The sequence below is a fragment of the Camarhynchus parvulus genome, chromosome 12 (assembly GCF_901933205.1).
Source record: "Camarhynchus parvulus chromosome 12, STF_HiC, whole genome shotgun sequence".
NCBI lineage: Eukaryota > Metazoa > Chordata > Aves > Passeriformes > Thraupidae > Camarhynchus > Camarhynchus parvulus.
The window spans coordinates 5,674,969-5,692,537 of NC_044582.1; the positions used below are offsets into that span (position 1 = coordinate 5,674,969).

General features: G+C 51.2%; 1 protein-coding gene across 1 annotated transcript; it reads right to left on the reverse strand.

The window, feature by feature from the left end:
- Positions 1 to 8,150: 8,150 nt before the first annotated feature.
- DUSP7 (dual specificity phosphatase 7) lies at positions 8,151 to 16,334 on the reverse strand. The gene is made up of 3 exons (XM_030956779.1): positions 15,722 to 16,334; positions 13,023 to 13,451; positions 8,151 to 10,537 (listed from the first exon to the last, which is right to left on the reverse strand). The coding sequence occupies exons 1-3, from the start codon at positions 16,131 to 16,133 to the stop codon at positions 10,230 to 10,232; spliced, it is 1,149 nt and encodes a 382-aa protein (XP_030812639.1). The 5' UTR covers positions 16,134 to 16,334; the 3' UTR covers positions 8,151 to 10,229.
- Between the last annotated feature and the right edge of the window lie 1,235 nt (positions 16,335 to 17,569).

A 17,569-nucleotide genomic window follows, 5' to 3' on the forward strand; every position in this document is an offset into this window, starting at 1 on the left:
GCCACACAGCTTTTTCTAGGACAGCACTTTTTTGAAAAGCAGAAGAATCACAGCCACTAACTATTGTTGAATCAATCTTCATCCTGCCCTGCAGTCCTGTTTTCTGTGGTACTTCACAGCAGAACCAAGGGTAAGAACAGGCCATGCAGCTATGTAGCATGAAACTATGTTACATTACTAATGCTTGCCCCGGCTCCAGCTCTTTGCAGATGTGGGTATACTGTGATTGATATTTAAAGATACTGTGTTGTATTGTAAATATCAATACACAATATTGAAGATATGTGTATTGATATTTAAAACACAGTGGATTTCCCTTGCATTAGTTATTCTAATGCCATCCAAACCCCCAATATGTTCCAATATGTTCACCACATATCCATACAATGCATTTATCCAGTTTGTTCTTAGCTCTTTTTCAAGAGGCTGACTTTCTGGGGGTTTTTGACCATACTCAGAATCAAATCTCCCACAGCACGGTTCATTGCACTTCTGAGATCTCCCTCCCTTGTGAAATTATCCCATTCTGAGATGGATTGCTTTGCTTTGCTCAGCATCCTATGCTACAACACCACCACTCCATATTGCAAGGACTTCCTACAGCTACGCAGTGCAGCTTTTGGATTCTGCTATTCTGGATAGTCAACAGAAAACTTCATCTGCCACTTATTCTTCTTTTTCATTAGCAGACACATTCAATAATTTTGGTTCTTCACAGGCCCTTGTTGTATCTGACTGATGCCAATCCTTCTGCTGGGAAAGCTGGTCCCTCACCTCTTTGCCTTTATTTCTCATCTTTTGGCTTATCATTTGCTCAATAGGGACCCCCTGATGAGATGTTCCAAAACCCTGAGATCACAACAGGACCTCTGGCCATGGACCAGCCATCCATGGAGTATCTTGAAGAAAAACTATTTTCTCATCTGGTCTCTCAGCCCAATTCCTCATCTTCCAGGCTGCAATAATGTTCTCCAGGAAGGCTCCCAGTTGTGTCAGGGAGGAACGGAGAAGAGCTGCAGCCCAGGCACAGCACACTCCTTAGCACCAGGACCCACACAAGGCAATGGAGCAGCCAGGCAAGGAGGCTGAGCTCCTCTGTTTGAGCATCCTCACCTCTGCTGAGCTCGGCCTAAGCCAGACCATTGCAAGAAATTTCTGGAGTTCAATTTCTTTTTCCTGGGGGGGGCTTGAACTGGTCCCCACAGAAACACTACCAGGACTTCATCCTGCAATGCCCAGGGGCAGCCACAAAGAGAAGACATTACTCAGCAACCCAACTTGTTCCCAAAGCCTGGAAAACATCTAGAGAGAGAAAAAAATGCGGTTCTTCCTATTATCCCTTTCACTGGATATTATTCCATAACCCATGGAGATGAGTTTTTCCTCCTAGTAACAACCTCCCATCCTGACACCCATCCTCAGCTCCTCCCCAGATTGTCCCTGTGGATTTTAGTCTTAAATTCCCAGCCACACCATGCTTTGGCAAAGGGTGCCTTCAGCCTCCTCCACCCCAGAGCTCCCTGTGTTCCAGCACCCAGAGAACAAGCCTCAGGAAAAGCACCTTCCTCTTCGTTCACAGGGAGAGGCCGATTGCTTCAGATAATGGCATTAAGTGAACACGTCGGACACTGAGCAGCACGATTAGTTCCCACAAAGACTGGGCAGTAATGAGAGTGGTTAAAGACAGGTAATGAGTGGGTGGCACCTGTCAGCTTCATAATGTAGATTATAATTTGTTTATTACTCTTGCTGCTGCTTTCGCTGCTGTTGGAATGCAATTAATTAATGGCACTGATGAGCCCTGCCGAGTATCTGTCATCCCTGACCTACAAACATCCCTGGGCTGCCACTGCACAAGCAGTAGCACTGGGCATGTGGTGGCATCACACATACAGTAGGAAGGATCCCACAGGTTGAGGAGGAAAGTTAAGCATTTGATAAACAAACCCAAATGCTTCCCCACAAGGAACAGGCTTACAGAAATACAGAGATTCAAGAACATCATCCAGAGATTTGTTGACTGGAAACTGAAAGCATTGATTCTGTGTCAGGAGGGCATACTTGCAAACTACAGGTTCAAACATGACTGAATTTGCTTTATTAAAAATACCAACATTTTTAAGCCTTGCTTCATGTACACACACTTCATGCACCTCTCTCTACTTTTACCAGATTTAAAACTAGACTGGAAATCTGTCTAAGTTGCCTGAACAGCTGGCAACACAGTAAAGTAACAAGATGGCTGCTGTGGGCTCTTTCGGACACAGGGGTTTTGCAGATCCCCCTTATTTGACCCCCTATCAGTGTGGCACTCCTCAACACCAGTGCCTTCAGCATGTCCTGCTGCAGGAGTCACAGGATGGAGGCAGCCAGGGTGAGCTGAGAGCCTCAGCCTCACTAACTTTCAATAACCTCTCCCCTCCCCAAACCACTTAAATCCTTCCCATTGCAAAGACAAACACACCGCAGAGACATAAATAAAAACCAGCAGTGAACTTCAGCACTGAACTGCACTATCAGTGCATGTTTGGGCACAAGCTAATGCCCACTGAAGTCAGCAGAAGTTTGGAAAGACAAAACACCTCCCACACAAGGGAGAGACAGAGGAAGCAGTCAGAGCTGCCAGGCAGATAAGCTGCCTGTCAGAACAGGCTTGGACTGTCCTAGCAGGAAGATGTCCAATAAGAGGGAAAGCTATTTGGGGAATGAATGAATAGTGAAGCTTCTTGTTAAAAAAAAAAAAAAAAAAAAAAGAACAAAAAAACACAACAAAAACGCAAAGAAAAAAAAACAACAACAAAAAAAACCACAAGACTTTCCCAAACATTTCTTGCTCTCAGCTTTCTGCCAAGAGGATGCAAGACCAAGACATGCAGGAGCCTGCCTGAACCTCTAGCACAGGATCACTTGAAGACAACAGCTGGAATGGGGGCAGAGGGAAGGCGAAGAATGGCAGAGAGGACACAGAGATGGAACTGACAGCAGAGCTGATCTTTGTTCTGTCAGAGGAGAGGGCAGCTTTCTGCAGGCTCAGCACCCTGAATCCCATCAAACTCTCCTCCAGCACCTTGCATTGCAGAGCTCTGTGGGGATCTGCCTGGACCACTGCCTGCTCCAAGCTGTAGGGAATCAGCCACCCAGGGAGAGGAAATGGCAAATTTAGAGTAAGACCCAAATAAATTGCATCACTGGAGCAGGGCTGTAAATCTTTCACCAGGTACTGAGCACTTCACTGCCAGGATAAATGCATGGGGAAATGATGGGCTCAATTCAGAGCCACACCGGCAAAAGGAAGGAGAGTGCTAATTCCTCTAACTGCACCCCCTCATACATAATTCAATTCAAAATCTCCCATACAGAAAAATGCTGTGCTTTTAGGATGCAATCAAACCTCAGAGCTCAGTTTCCCCTGGCACAGGGCTTTCACTAATGCCAGATCAGTGACCAGGGTCTCACCAATGCATCAGTCTGCTGCCTCCCATTTTTTGCAGGGCTTATCACAACAATTCACCTCAGGGAAGAAAGCAAGGCAAAACACTAGTCAAACTGGAGCAGTTCTTTACAAGAAAATAGAAGAAAAAGCCAACACAGACCAGAAACAAAGAGTAAACTTTATGAAAGCAAAACCCCAAATCATGAAAAAATCTGCCCCTGAGGCAGTGATGGGAGATGAGAAGAGCAGAATGCCTGACTGCAGAGACTTTCAAAATAAAGCACTGAAAGACCCAGCAAATGGCTTTACATAAGCCAGATGTTCCTCTGGGGAAAGAAAGTTGGAAAATAAATCTGTCTGGGTTCCCCTTTTTCCCCAGTCTTGGGTCCCTCACCAGATATTTCTTAGAGCCCTACATGCTCTTGGATCCCTCGTACCCCTGAGCAGCACAGAAGTGGTACACATATCCCCTCAAAATCTCCCCATAGCACAGCAGGTTTCCATTTCCAACACGTCCCACTGTCTCTGAGAGGAATCCAGGGTTCCCTCCTCCTACAGAAGGACCGCAGCTTTGCAGGAGCCACTGCCAAGTGAGATCACCTCAACTCCCAACCATTTGAAGAAACAGAAGGAGAAACTAGAGAAAGGAAATAAGGATAATGCAGAAGAAGACCAATTTCAGTGATGAAGACAGTTGGTGGGGGAGAGAGAAAGGCCAACAAAGTACGGGTGGCCACGCCTTGCACCAGGCATACAAGGGGGATCAGCACTGCCCCAGCACCAAGGGGTCCACACAGCCCATGGAGGCCAGGTCCCAGCAGTCCAGGGCCAGCCAGCCAGCCCAGGCAGCTGCTCCTGCTGCAGGAGTCATTCCCAACCCATAATTAAACCCCAACCCTTGACAGAGCCACCAAAGCTGAACCACAGCTTCCTGGCTGACCCAGCTCCCACCCCAAACCTAGGATGGTGGCACAGCACAGCAGGGCACCAGGGACATGTCAGGGAGGAGCCCAGAGACTCCAGAAACTTGCAGTTCCTTCATGAGCAGCTCCCAGTCTCTCACAGAGGTCCACCTCCATCGCAGGCTGAGGGATTTGGCTGGTTCAGAGCCTTCCTCCCTGGGCTCTTCATCTTCCACAGGACCCAGCCACTGTGATGGCCACGAGCTTTTCAGGCCTTCCCAGGCCACCATTCAGGGTCCCCTCAGGTGGCACCTGACATGTCACAGCACCTAGTGGGAGGCAGAACCCCAAGTGTCTGCCAGTGCCCACGCTGGGGACAGCTGTCCTGAGGTTGGACACCGATCACTGCCTGCCTCACGGTTTCCCACCTCATGGTTTCCCCCTCATGGTTTCCCGCCTCACAGTTTGCCCCTCATGGTTTCCCATCTCATGGTTTGCCCTCTCACGGTTTCTCCCCTGGTGGTTTCCCACCTCATGGTTTCCCCCATCACGGTTTCCCGCCTCACAATTTCTCCCCTCATGGTTTCCCCCCTCACGGTTTGTCCCCTCATGGTTTCCCGCCTCACAATTTCTCCCCTCATGGTTTCCCCTGTCACAGTTTCCCGCTTCATGGTTTGCCCCCTCATGGTTTCCCACTTCACAATTTCTCCCCTCATGGTTTTCCCCATCACGGTTTCCTGCCTCATGGTTTCCCCCTCATGGTTTCTCCCCTCACAGTTTCCCGCCTCATGGTTTCCCCCCTCATGGTTTCCCCCTCACAGTTTCCCCCTCACGATTTCCGACCTCACGGTTTCCCGCCTCATGGTTTCCCCCTCACAGTTTCCCCCTCACAGTTTCCCCCCTCACGGTTTCCCCCCTCACAGTTTCCGGCCTCATGGTTTCCCCCTCACGGTTTGCCCCCTCATGTTTTCCTGCCAGTTTGTGGCAGTTCCCACCCAGAGGCCATGGAAGCGGCTGTCAGACCTGGAGCATGGCCCCCAGAGAACAGCCACGCCACATCTGGTGCTGACACCTGTCAGGTGCGGCACCCTGGAGCCCAGGCCTGTTGGTGATACAGCAAGAGACCAGAGGACAACGCCACGAGAGAGGGGAACTGTGCAGTTTGAGTAAAGGAACTCATAGGAACAGGACGTGGAGGCTGGATGGGACTCCCAGGAGCTGCTATTCCTGGTGAACAATCCCCCACACACCCTCTCACCAGCCCAGCACTCCACAACGAAGGGACAGATTTGAGGAAGCATGAGACCAAATGGCACAAAATCCAGAAGCAAGCCCATTTTCACACACTTTCTGAGCAGCCCAGAGCAGGACTATCTGTATTTACTGTGCCAGTAAATACAGGGATGTGTTTATTAGCTGAACTATCTGCGTGCCTTTACAACACTGCAAATAGCCCGATTTCCTCACATAAAGGATAATACAAGAATGTAACAGCCCACAAATAACCTGGTTACCTTGGAAATGTGAGCACCCAAACTCAGATGGTGGCAGGAAGCATCTGCTTTTCCACGTGCATCTCTGGGTGTCGCAACAGCAGGCAAGTGCAGAGCTGCAAAGGTTGACTTGCATCATGCTCAGGATGTGTTTGATGCCACACCAAGGGAAGGGTAGACGCATGCAAGAGGAAAAATGCTAGAAGTAACCACAAAGACCCTTCCCTGAGCTTGTGTCCTCCTCACAGGGCTCCTAATGCTGGGCTTCCAGCAGGGAATTGCAGAAGCTTAGCTTTGTGCTTTTGCCATGACTTGAAATGGAGGGAGAAACTTTTTGAAAGCACCTGGGACCTGTGGTCGCTCTAACTGTTCAAATGAGTTAAGATAAAGTCATCGATGGGGGGAAAAAAAAGATAAATTCCCACTCATATTACCTGAGGGCTTGTGGCATCACGTGTGAAAACCCAGGGACAGGAGATCTCTCTGCCCAGGCAGGAGATTACTGGGTTTTGGAAAGTAAAACACCCCAGACCATCTTACAGACAGCTCATCTGGAATCAATGGGTTAACCGAGGAGCTTCTCCCTGCTGCGTGTGGGAAGCTCTATCTCCTTGCCAAATTCCACTGCTCTGAACATAACCAGCTTTCTCACTCAGCCTGTGCTCCTACGCTCAGCTAGTGCTCGTGCCTGCCTCTGCAAGGGAGTGTAGACAGACCCCACGCTCTCTTTTTCCTCTGTAACTATTTCTCCAGCACTGCCCCTTGCCTGATGTCAGTTCTCTTCTCCTCACTGAATTTCAGGACATCAGGTCTCCAAGGAAACCCCTCCGAGATTTGTAAAACACTGATGGGCTGAAGACCAGCCAGGCTGGCTGCTCCTTGCTGCTGAGGCCAGGCAGCTTGGAAAAAGCTCCTGTGTGTCCTGTTTGCAAGTGGCAGGATGATATTCAGACAAGTAATCTCCTTTGTTTGGCATCAGGGCTTCTGAGTGCCACAGTGCCAGGGCACTCACAGCATGACCCAGGATCAGGGATCAGGTCCTCAGGAGCTCCCTGCACACCAGCTCTTCCTCCAAGGCCACAGCAAACAGCAGCTGTGCTGCTGCAGACAGCCACAACTCAGCTACCACACAAATGTGCTTACAATGCTAACTGCAAATATCCTGCTCCACTCCTTAGCAGAAAAACCTGAGAGGAAATTAGATGGAAGCAAATACAGCCACACACCTGACAAGCTGTTCTGCACTCCTTCAGTGCACAGCCAGCCTCCAGCACAGTTTCCTATCTTCTTCAAGAGCTACTCTACCATGTAATTACATGGGAAAACCTAAAGGTCTTCTTTCCCCTGCAAACCAGGTAGATTTTTGTTTGTTTAGCCACAAACAGGTCTCCAAATCAATATAGAGATTCCCATCATGGAGTCCAGGAGTAAACAAACTCATGCACACACTTGCTTGGCTCCTGCTTCAACCTCTACCTCCCCTCTCCACCCACTAGCCTGAGCTGCTTCTGGAATAAAACTACCTTGTGTGTTCAGACCCTAGGATTAGAACAAGATGACACATACACTTACTCTGAGGGACTTCACAACTGAAGTCATTTAATTTCTAGCCATTCAGGTTAAAACAAGGAATGCTGGGGGGACCCACTCCTGCCCAGCTACAGGCAGAGTCACAGGGAGACACAGCTCCCTTAGATAGGCTGCACTCAGATGTTTAGAGCCACGTTTCATCCTAAAGCATCCTCATCAGCCCCTCCAGAATTCCCACAAACCATGCAGGGAGCACAATGGGACACAGCACAGCCCAAGTGTAACACACACAGCACCCCCTTCCCCAGGGATGCAGGAGGGGGCTCCAGCTCTCCAAGAAGCCCAGGATAACCCATCAGGTGGTTGCCCACAAGCCCCTGACTTCTTGCTCTCCTACCAAAATAAAGTCTGCTAACACAGCAGTTGTGGGCAAGGCCTTGCGATGCCTTTGTAGCCCAGGCTTAAACAGTGAACAAAAGTGTCTTTAGTTTATCTATTTATTTTTGGCACAGAGGAATGGCTGGGGTCAAAGCCAGTCCCATTCTCAAGCTGTTCTTTGTTCTTCAGTTTATCCAATACCCCCTTATCCCTCTCCTTGCCCGCCCACCTCCCCCTCTCCATTTTACCACAGGTCTTAAAAATTAAGCTGTGCATGAAACCAAACACCACACTTGAACACAGCCCAGCAAATGCTCTCCATGGTCACAGAAGGATCCTAATCAACCATAAAAAATGGATAAGAGCAGCGTGCCCTTATATGGGCAGAGGCTAGACAAGGATCTGACACAAACATCATTTTTAAAGAAAAAATAATATTTATTTGCAATATAAACAAAGTCCCAATATTGGATCAGTATATATAGGGTCACTAATTTTCCTTCATAACTCAGAAAGCAGAACCATTCCTCACTAACAAGCTCTCATTTGTACTAATCAGAAGATGCATCTTATTTTTTTCCTTTAAAGAATAAAGACCACTAACAGCACAGGAAGCCTTTACAAACCAGCTTAGCTGTAATGCAATAGAGATGCACTGTCAAAAAATCCCTGAAAAAATAAATTCCTCCATGAGGTAAGATGCAATTAGGATATTCTCAATTTTCTCACTCACAACTATATGCCCATTCTCCCTTCCAATGACCCACAATCCCAACATTGTGGCAAACAAAACCCAACAAACAAACAAAAAACAACCAGAAAACAAGAAACAGAAGCTCATTCCAACATTCTGATAACATCTTGAACGAAAAGAACAGTTTCAGGATGTGACAGCGTCAAACATTCCTCCAGATGGAGTTTTTTTTATAATTTTTTATTTTTCTTGAAAAACGTACAAAAAACTGGATATTTAGAAAAAAATCCGTGGCTTTTTTTTTTTTTTCACTAACATGAGAGTTAAAGTGGACAGGGAGGGGGGAGAAAGGAGGGACTACATTGCAGCCAATAAAGAAATCTCTAAATCCGTTCTGCCCTCCTCCCAGAAATTATTACCACTTCCTCCCCTCCCAGCTTGGTAAAAGGAGTTTGCCAAACACTAGCCAGAAATACATACAAGTCTTCTCAGAATAGAAGGCACGGCATAAAGTTATTCGAAAGAGGAAGAAAAAAAATCAGAACCTCTGTTGAAAGCTCCAATCATCTCAGAATTTGCCAGTTAATATATATATTCATATATATATATATATATAAAAAATTCTCTGTTACAATGCTCTCCTCATCATTTCCACACCTCTTCACTCCCCTCACGCGCTCCGTGCGTGACGATCGAGTCCTGTCCCGCCACACAATCCTCACTCTGCTCCAGGCGCTCGCTGCATTCCCCCTCCACCCCGCACACGTGGGAAAGAATCCAGTGTGCACAAGAAACGCCAGCACTGCAACTACCTTCTGGACTCGGGAAGCTGGAATGGTTTCGGGCCAGCTGGATGATGTTAAATCAGTCAACAGGCAGCAAAGAATGAAGCCGGGCTCAGACATGCTTCTACCAATTCTGGAGGCTATGAGAGTTTTACCTCTGGCAATAGCAAACAGTGTTTTTGGCAGGGGTGGCATTAAAAAAAAAGCTTGCGGCTTAGTCACCTTGGCTGAATCAGTGCAGAGTTTGTGATTGTGAGTGCAGGAGTGGTGAAGGGGTTGCGGTTAAGCCCAACTGGCCTTCACACATAACAAAGCTTCCTACCAGATGCTAACAACAACAGCAGCAGCATGTATCTCTCTCTGGAGTACCCAGTAATATGCCAGGACATACCAAGGCTTCACAAAGTGTGCAAAATGCATTTGGTCAATATAAACATTTGATTAAAAAAAATAATAAATGATCAAACAAGAAACAGAATAAAATACTGGTTTTGCAACCTGGTCTGTACAAACAGTCAAGAACTTACATATCTAAAAAGAGTTTGAACCCAAAGCTCGAGTAAGATCTACCTTTTCTTATTTTTTTTTAAATCAAAAAAAGTAAACTTGGGTTTTAAAACAGTCTTGGCCCAACACCTTTTGTTCAAGGTTTCCAAGTGCATAAATCTCCTCATTTTCCACAGCAAGCTAACCCCCGGTAGCTCTTCACACGTGTGCGTGTTCTGACAGTCTCAATGGACCCAGGAAAGCGGTTATTGCCGGTGACAGCTGCGTCCGAAACGCTGTAACATCGCCCCTGTTAAATAACCCCCTGTAAAAACACTACCTCTTGAAACCACTTGGATCAGGATACTTAGTGAGCGGCATTAGCCTTCCTAAAGCAGCGACCAGGCACCTCTGCCCAGAGAAGCTACTCATCTCAGAGCTGCCTGGCTAGACAGATATTTTCGTAAGAGTTGAAATACTCAAGAGAAGCGATTCGATGCTCGAGGTCCCGACCAGGCAGCGTCCTCTTCATGTGGACTCCAGAGTGTTCAGCTGGAACAGGTTGTGGTTGGTGGGGGTGGTGAAGTAGAGCTGTTCACTGGGCGAGCGGTTGTCACAGGGGCTGTTGAGTCCCAGAGTCCTCTCAAAGTCCAGGAGTTGGCCCATGAAGTTAAAGTTTGGGGAAATGTTGGATTTTTTCCTTTTCACAAAGTCATAGGCATCGTTCAGGGACAAGTTGAGTTTTTGCATCAAGTAGGCGACAGTGACTGTTACGGACCGGCTGATGCCAGCGAGGCAGTGAACAAGGATCCCACACTTCTTGGAACGGGCCTCATCTGAAACAAGACAAGGGGAAGGGGGAGTCTATTATTCTGCACCAAAAACACATGGCTTTGGAGCAGGGCCAGGTGGCAGCTGCAAGCTCCCAGCACCACGACGACTGCCAGAACTGGATCCCCTGCCCCTAGTGACACCATCCCATGTCCCTCGGACACCCGCATCTCTCCCCACAGGGCTCCTGAGATATTCCTGCTGCATGGCAAAGCTGCACATCCCCAGCAAGGCCAAGCACCTCATGTGCTTGAGAATTATCAATCAGGTCTAGCAACACATCCCTTGCCTAGTGAACATCAGAACCCTCTACTCAAGAGAGCTGGAGTAACCCACAGGAGGCAGATGAAGCTGGAGGCAACAGATCCAGGGAGATGCTGGTGGTTGGGCACAGCACACCCACCTCAACTCCAACTAAACCGGGGAAGGCTGTGCACTCAGGGCAAGGCTGCAGCCCAGCACTACATGAACTATTCTCTTCTGCAGTTCCTGTCCTCCTAGCACTAGAAAGTTACATGAATGCAGCCAATGCCAATTTAAGCAGAGTCTGAAGGGCAGGAACTTCCCTTATTGTGAAATTGTTCTTTAGGATCGACAGAAATGCACTTCACCACAAACAAACGCTTGTGTTGGAGGAGGCTCTCAGGATGAATGGTAGCGGGAAGCAGGAATGCAGGCTGGACCAAAAAATGGCGAGAGAACAGCAGCGAAATTTCCCCTCCCTTGCCACCAACTGAAAAGCACACACACACACATTGTCTCTTGCACAGCCGGAACAGCGTGATCCCTTTATGAATTGACATCTCAGTGCTGAAAGAGGGACACACCACTGAGAGCACTGAATGCACGCAAGTACCCAGCGCTGCTTCTACTTCTGGGCAGCCCTATTTGAAGTCAGTCATTTGACTGAGAGCTTGGCGGGGAGCGAAAAAGTGGCAGGAGAAAGAGGATCCTTGGGCAAAGCCGGAGGTAAGAGACACTCTGGCACCGTAAGTGCAGGGAAGGGCAAAGAAGAAGCAGGCAAAACAAAAATCCAGACCCAAGCCACAACAGGTTTTCTGCCCAGCCTCCAAAACCAGGCAAGAATTTCCAGTAGGGTGGGCAATCACCGCCCAGCGTACCCAGCCCTCCCCCCAGGCTCTCCTGTTCAACATTTTTCCAGACATTTTTGCCTTTCATCTGACCTGCACAGCATTTCTTGGTGTTTGGTTTTAGAGTGAGGTAATCCTCCATTTCCTGTCATTAACTGGAAAGCACAAGCACGGTGTTCACAGAGACATGGGCTGACTGGAGCAGACAGATCCCAAATGCCACATGTCAGCAGGGACACTGTACCTCACCCCTGACGTTTAACACCCTGCTCATGCAGGAAGTGCAGATGGGACAACAGACACACTGAAGCAGCAGCTTCTGACCACAGCCATGTTACTGGAGGGCAGAAGCCAGGGGCAAAGGAGAGCGTGTGGGAATCAGGGTTTCTGAAAGCTGAAGAGCAGCCAAGGATCCACCACTGCTCTGCCCCATTTCAGGCCTTACAGCACAGCCAGCACAAGCTACGGGGTCTGAAATGGGCTGCACAGGCTTCAGTCTGCAGGCAAAGGTCCCCCTCTCCTCTACCCATACAAGTATTTGTAATCAGACATGGAGCCACGGGGCTTTCAATAGTTAACAGTGCTATTACTGCCTGTGCCATTCACTCCCGTAAAACAGAGCTGATTAAGCTAATGACTATCGTGAGCAAACAGCCAGGTCAGCCTGGAAGTGTACAGCCCTGTTCAGCCCAACATACACTTCCCACAGAATAAGAAGCAATTCTCAAAGTCAAGGCTGGCCTGAGAGAAGAGATCTTCCTTCCTGAACCCCACCACCACCAGCCAAAACTGTGGCAGCAGCTGCCTACAGAGCAGTTTTTCCATCCAAACTCTGCAGTGTAATTATAATCACTAACTCATTGTGTTGACACTTACCTTAGGAGAAGTATCCATACAAGGAGTTAGTTATGCTAGGGTGACTTACAGCAGGATCCCAACTAGACTAGCAAATCCCCTCAGGAAAAGAAAACACACACACACATACACACACTCCCTGATTTTAACCACATTTGGGGCTAAGGAATTGCTGGCAGCAGTCTCACTAAAGCAGCTCCCATCCCCAAGCAGAGCAGGCAAAGGAGCTCCCCACTGCCTGGTTCAGCCATTTCACAGCAGTGCAAATCCCCACACAAGGGAAAGAGGCAGCGGGGCCAGTCTAACCACTTGCAGGTAGCTTGGCTGAGGTGCTGCAAGAGGGTTGAATTTTGGAAGGGGAGGCCTCCCTGAACTCAGCCAAGGTGAGATGCACCAGATGTGCCCCATCACAGCGTGACACTCGGCTGCTAAGCTGATGCTGTGCCCCGGAGAGGTGAGGCTGCAGACAGCAGCAGCCCTGGGAAGCGGCACACCACATTCCCAAGCGGTGAGTATGAAAAGAGATGTTCTGCCAACTACCTACCAATGAAAGCAATGGCCTCGGGAAAGAACTGCGAGAGGTTCTGGCTCCAGTGATCTGAGATGGGGATCTGCTTGTACTTGAACTCTCCGTCATGCTCAAACATGTTTGGCAGGTTAGGAGTCACATTCAGGATGTACTTAATGCCGTATTTGCCCAGGACGTCCAGGTTGGTGGAATCTTTGGCACAGCCCAGATACAGGTAAGGTAGGATCTGGACTGGAAAGGCAGGCTGATTGTTCGGGATGGGGCTCCCGTCCGACTCCGTGGCACTGCTGGGCTCCCTGTCGGATTCACCATCCGAGCAGTCGGAACTGATCCGCAGCCCTCCCAGGCCAAGGACTGATGCTGGGGGAGAGTTGCTGGGTGAGGAGCTGTCAAGGTTTGTCTCGCAGTGCTCAGAATATTCAGTCTGAAACTTGTTAAAGCCACCTGGGAAGGGGGAAAGGAGAGAGGGAAGGAGAGAGGCAGAGAGAAAGAAAAAGATGTTTTAATCTTCAGGATGGGAAATTCTTCTACCTGTGAACATATGTTACTCAGAAAGTCTTCACCAGTAAGAAGTTGGTATCCCTTCAACTTCACAGCAAGAAAAGCATTTTCCTGCTCCCTTATCTTCCCTGGACAAACTGATACTGAGCAAACAGGTCCCAGGAGAGCAAGGAGTGTTTCTTGCAAAGTTCAATATTGCTTGTGAAAAATAGGGCCAAATCTCAACCACAAAAGAAAGAAACATCCACAAATAAAATCAATGCCAAGACACAATCTCGCCTTGCCAGCTTCTCAAAAGTAAGGGTCTGGAGCAGTTTAGGCAAGAGCTATTACTGCTACTTAGAAAAGTATCCATGTCTGAAAAGACAGATCAGGGACAACCACCACATACTCACCCCAGGCACTAAAACCCAAATTATTCACCTCCAAGTAGGAAAAAAGACACTAAGTTTTGCCACAGAGTGATCCTCGAAATTATTTTATCACTACAAAATAGGTTTTGCAACAGGGCAGTGTCACAGGTATGTTCTACACCCAAACCACAGCAGGGGTGCAGAGGGATGGGACCCTTCACATCTGCCCCTAAGACTTTTTCTCCGGCTCTTCAGCTCAGCTGCTTGGGAAGGAAGGCAGAGGCAGGGAAGCAAAAATCCCATGGATCTACCTCCTTTCCAGGCGGTATTAAAGCGGAGCTCAGCCATCGGGATCTGACACTGACAAATGGTTTAATTAGAAAGGGCTCCTAGAAACTTCGTTAGTGGGTTCGGCGGTTGTGGCGGGGTCACTGAGCAGGACAGACAGCTCCTGCCACATCCATTCATGAAAAAGGCTCGTCCTCGCCCTCCTCCTCCCCCCGCGCCGCCAGACAGCGCCGAGGAGCCATTTTGGAATTTTAATTAGAAACATTTCCCACCGAGGCTCCCGGAAAAAGGCAGAGAAAGGGGCTCAGCTCCTCCCCTGCCCATCGGGGAGAGCTGAGGAGTAACTTTAAAACCGCTCCTTCCTACTGAGGATGAGGACGACGGGGGGAGAAACAGGAATGCAAAGCGAGGGAGCAACGGAGCCCGTGGGGAAATCCCAAACCGGGATGGGATGATGGGATGGGAGACTCGCCCACGGGCACGGATCGGAGGGTCGAGGGGGAAATGGGATCAACCCCTGTGCTGGCCCCTCACCATGTTTTGGAAGGAGGCGTGTGCGGGCTGCGCAGCCCCGAGGGCTGATCCCCAAATACCTGACTGTCCCTCCGCCGCCCCACCCCGCCACCAGGGCTTCCCTGGCTCCCCAAAAAGGGTCTATCAAGGAACAGCCGTGTTTTTTAAAGAGCCGCAAGTGGCAACTTTCTTGACCACTCTCCCCCACGCGCACTCCCCCGCTCTCCTGTTATTCCTGCCTCAAAGCCGCCACCCAGCGACCGGACTGGGAGCACTGGGAGGATGGGAAGGGTCCCAGCAGCCCAGCTGCGGGCTCTGCTCAGCCCGCTGCGATCTTTCAAAATGGCCAAAAACACCCCAAAAAACCAAAGCTCCCAAAGCGCCCCCGGGCCTGGCGGAGGGGCGTGTGCGGGGTTTGGCTCCCCCGCAGCGCAGCTCCCCGCTCCCCATCGGCCTGTCCCGGGGGAGCAGCCGGGATACCCTCTCCCAGACCACCACTGCCTGGCAAAGGGGAAGGAAAACCCTAGCGATAGCTTTTACGCTATGTGGGGAGGTAGGATAAAAATAGAGAAGGGCTCTCTTGCCCCCCAAAATCCGGCCATTCCTCCCGGAGGGCTGGAGAGGAGCCGGGTGCCGGCGCAGGGAAGCTCCCTCCGGGGAGCGGAGGCGAGGGGCGCCCGGCGCTGCCCAGCCGGGATCGGCTTGGGACGGGGCAGCGCTGGAGGGGCCGCTCCGGCGGCGAGCCTGGGGGGCTCCTCCCGCCGCTACCGGGGAGGCGACGCAGGAAGAAGCGGGGCGCTCCCGGCCGCTTCCAGCCTGCGACCATTTTGTGCGGGGGATTAAAGCGGGATGCAGAGGAGGGGAAAAAACCATAGAGAAATATAGAAATAAATCAGGCAGAATGGGTAAGGGAAGGAAGCAAAACGAGTCAGCCACCTCCGTCCGACCAGGGGATGGGCACCCTAGGGATGCAGCGGCCGGCCAGGGGCTGCGCAGGGCGACACGGACAAGGGCTGCGGGAGCGGGACGGGGCTGGAGGGAGGGCGAGGGGCACCTCACCTTTCAGGTAATAGGCTTTGCAGCCGTCATCGCGCAGCTTCTGGAGCAGGAGCCCCAGAACGGAGGTGGCGGCACCGCTGTCCTGCCAGTCGGCGGTGGCCTCGTCGTAGAGCAGCACCGTGTCGGCCTTGCAGCGCTTAACGAAGCGCTCCTTATCCTCGTGGTTGGGGATGATGGAGCGGATGGGCAAGTTGCCCTTCTTGAGGCGGCGCAGCATGAGCCCGGGGATGGCCAGGTTGATGGCCGTCTCGATGTGCGAGCTCTCGAACAGCTCGTGGGGGCGGCAGTCGAGCAGCAGCAGTGAGCGGCCGCCGCCCGACTCCAGCTCCTCCTGCAGCCACTCCGCGCTCTTGCACGGCATCGCCGCAGCCATGGGCGCCCGCGGGGAGCTCCCCCAGACCTGCGTTTTCATGGGGCTCGGCAGCGGCGGCCGCCAGCGCCCGGCCCGCCGGCCACCCACGCGGCGTCCGGACGCGGCCCCGCTCCGCTGAGTCGGTCTTGCGCTGCGCCGGACGCGGCTCCGCTCAGCACGGCCGCGGGTGCGCGGTGTGTGCGGCCCGGAGCGCGGCGGCCCCCGTCCTGCGCTAAGCGCTGCGCCCCATGCCGGCGGCCTCAATTAAAGCGGCGCTCGGCCGGCGGCTCGGCGAGTCATGCCTCGGGAGGCGGGGCGGCGGCGGGGCCCGCGCCTCAGCCCCGCCCGGCGCCGCGCCGCGCACACGCCGGCCCCGCCCCCGCCCGGCCCCGCCCCCCGCGCTCCTACAGCCAATGAGACACGGCGGGGGGGAGCGGGGCGGCCCAATATGGGCAGGGGCGGGGCCGTGGCGGGGGGCAGAGCGCGGGAAGGGCCGCGGGAGCCGCAGGGCGCCGGGCGCAGCGCCGGGCACGGCACCGGGAACCGGGCACAGTACGGGGAACAGGGCATGGCACCGGGAACCGGGCACGGCACCGGGCACAGCACCAGGCACGGCACGGGGAACCGGGCACGGCACCGGGCACAGCACCGGGCACGGCACCGGGAACGGCACACCACAGCCTGGCACGGCCCGCCGGGGCTGACCCCGGGCCCTTCACCCAAGCGTGGGCTTAATAAAAAGGTCAGGCAGTGAAGTGACCCAGCCCGCAGGCCAGAGGGTGTGCAGGCTCGCGTGGGTTCTGAGTGGGTCGTGCCCAGCCCTGTTTGGTCTTTGACAGGAACTCACAGTTCCAAAATAAAATCGAATGAGACTCATTAAGCCTCCGCATTGCCTTTCGTTCTCAGAATGAGCTGCAACATAGATGTTTCTATCCGTGCATCCTTGTTTACTTTGAGAGTATCTTCCCTGTTGGTATCCACTACTATAAATACAAACCTTTTGTGCTGCAACACTAACATTTCAAGACAGGAATGTAACTGGAGGCACCCTTTGGTTTCCTTCCATCTTTTACATTCCTTCTCGTGTGAATCAGACCTCTGGTACCAGAAGTTTTCCGTGCCTCACACAAACTGTTCCTGTTACAAAATAGATTTGATCTTTCTCTTTTTAATGAGCAGGATGACATTAAAAATGTGGTTCTGTATGAGCCACTTCTACTGCAGTCTATTTTCACCATGCAGGCAGTCAAACATTGGTGGATTGCTCAGAGAGGTTGTGCAATCTCCATCCTCGATTGATTTCAAGATCCAACTCAACCATCCCCAGGTAACCTGGCCTGCCCCCAGGGCTGACCCAGCTTTCAGCCAGAGGTTTGACTGGAGCTCTGCTGTGGTCTCTTCTCTCCTGGGTTATCCTACAAGCCCCTGCTCTCCAAATTCTTGTAAGCATGAGTGGGAACCATTCCTTCTCCCCAGTCTGGGACAGATAAGCCATT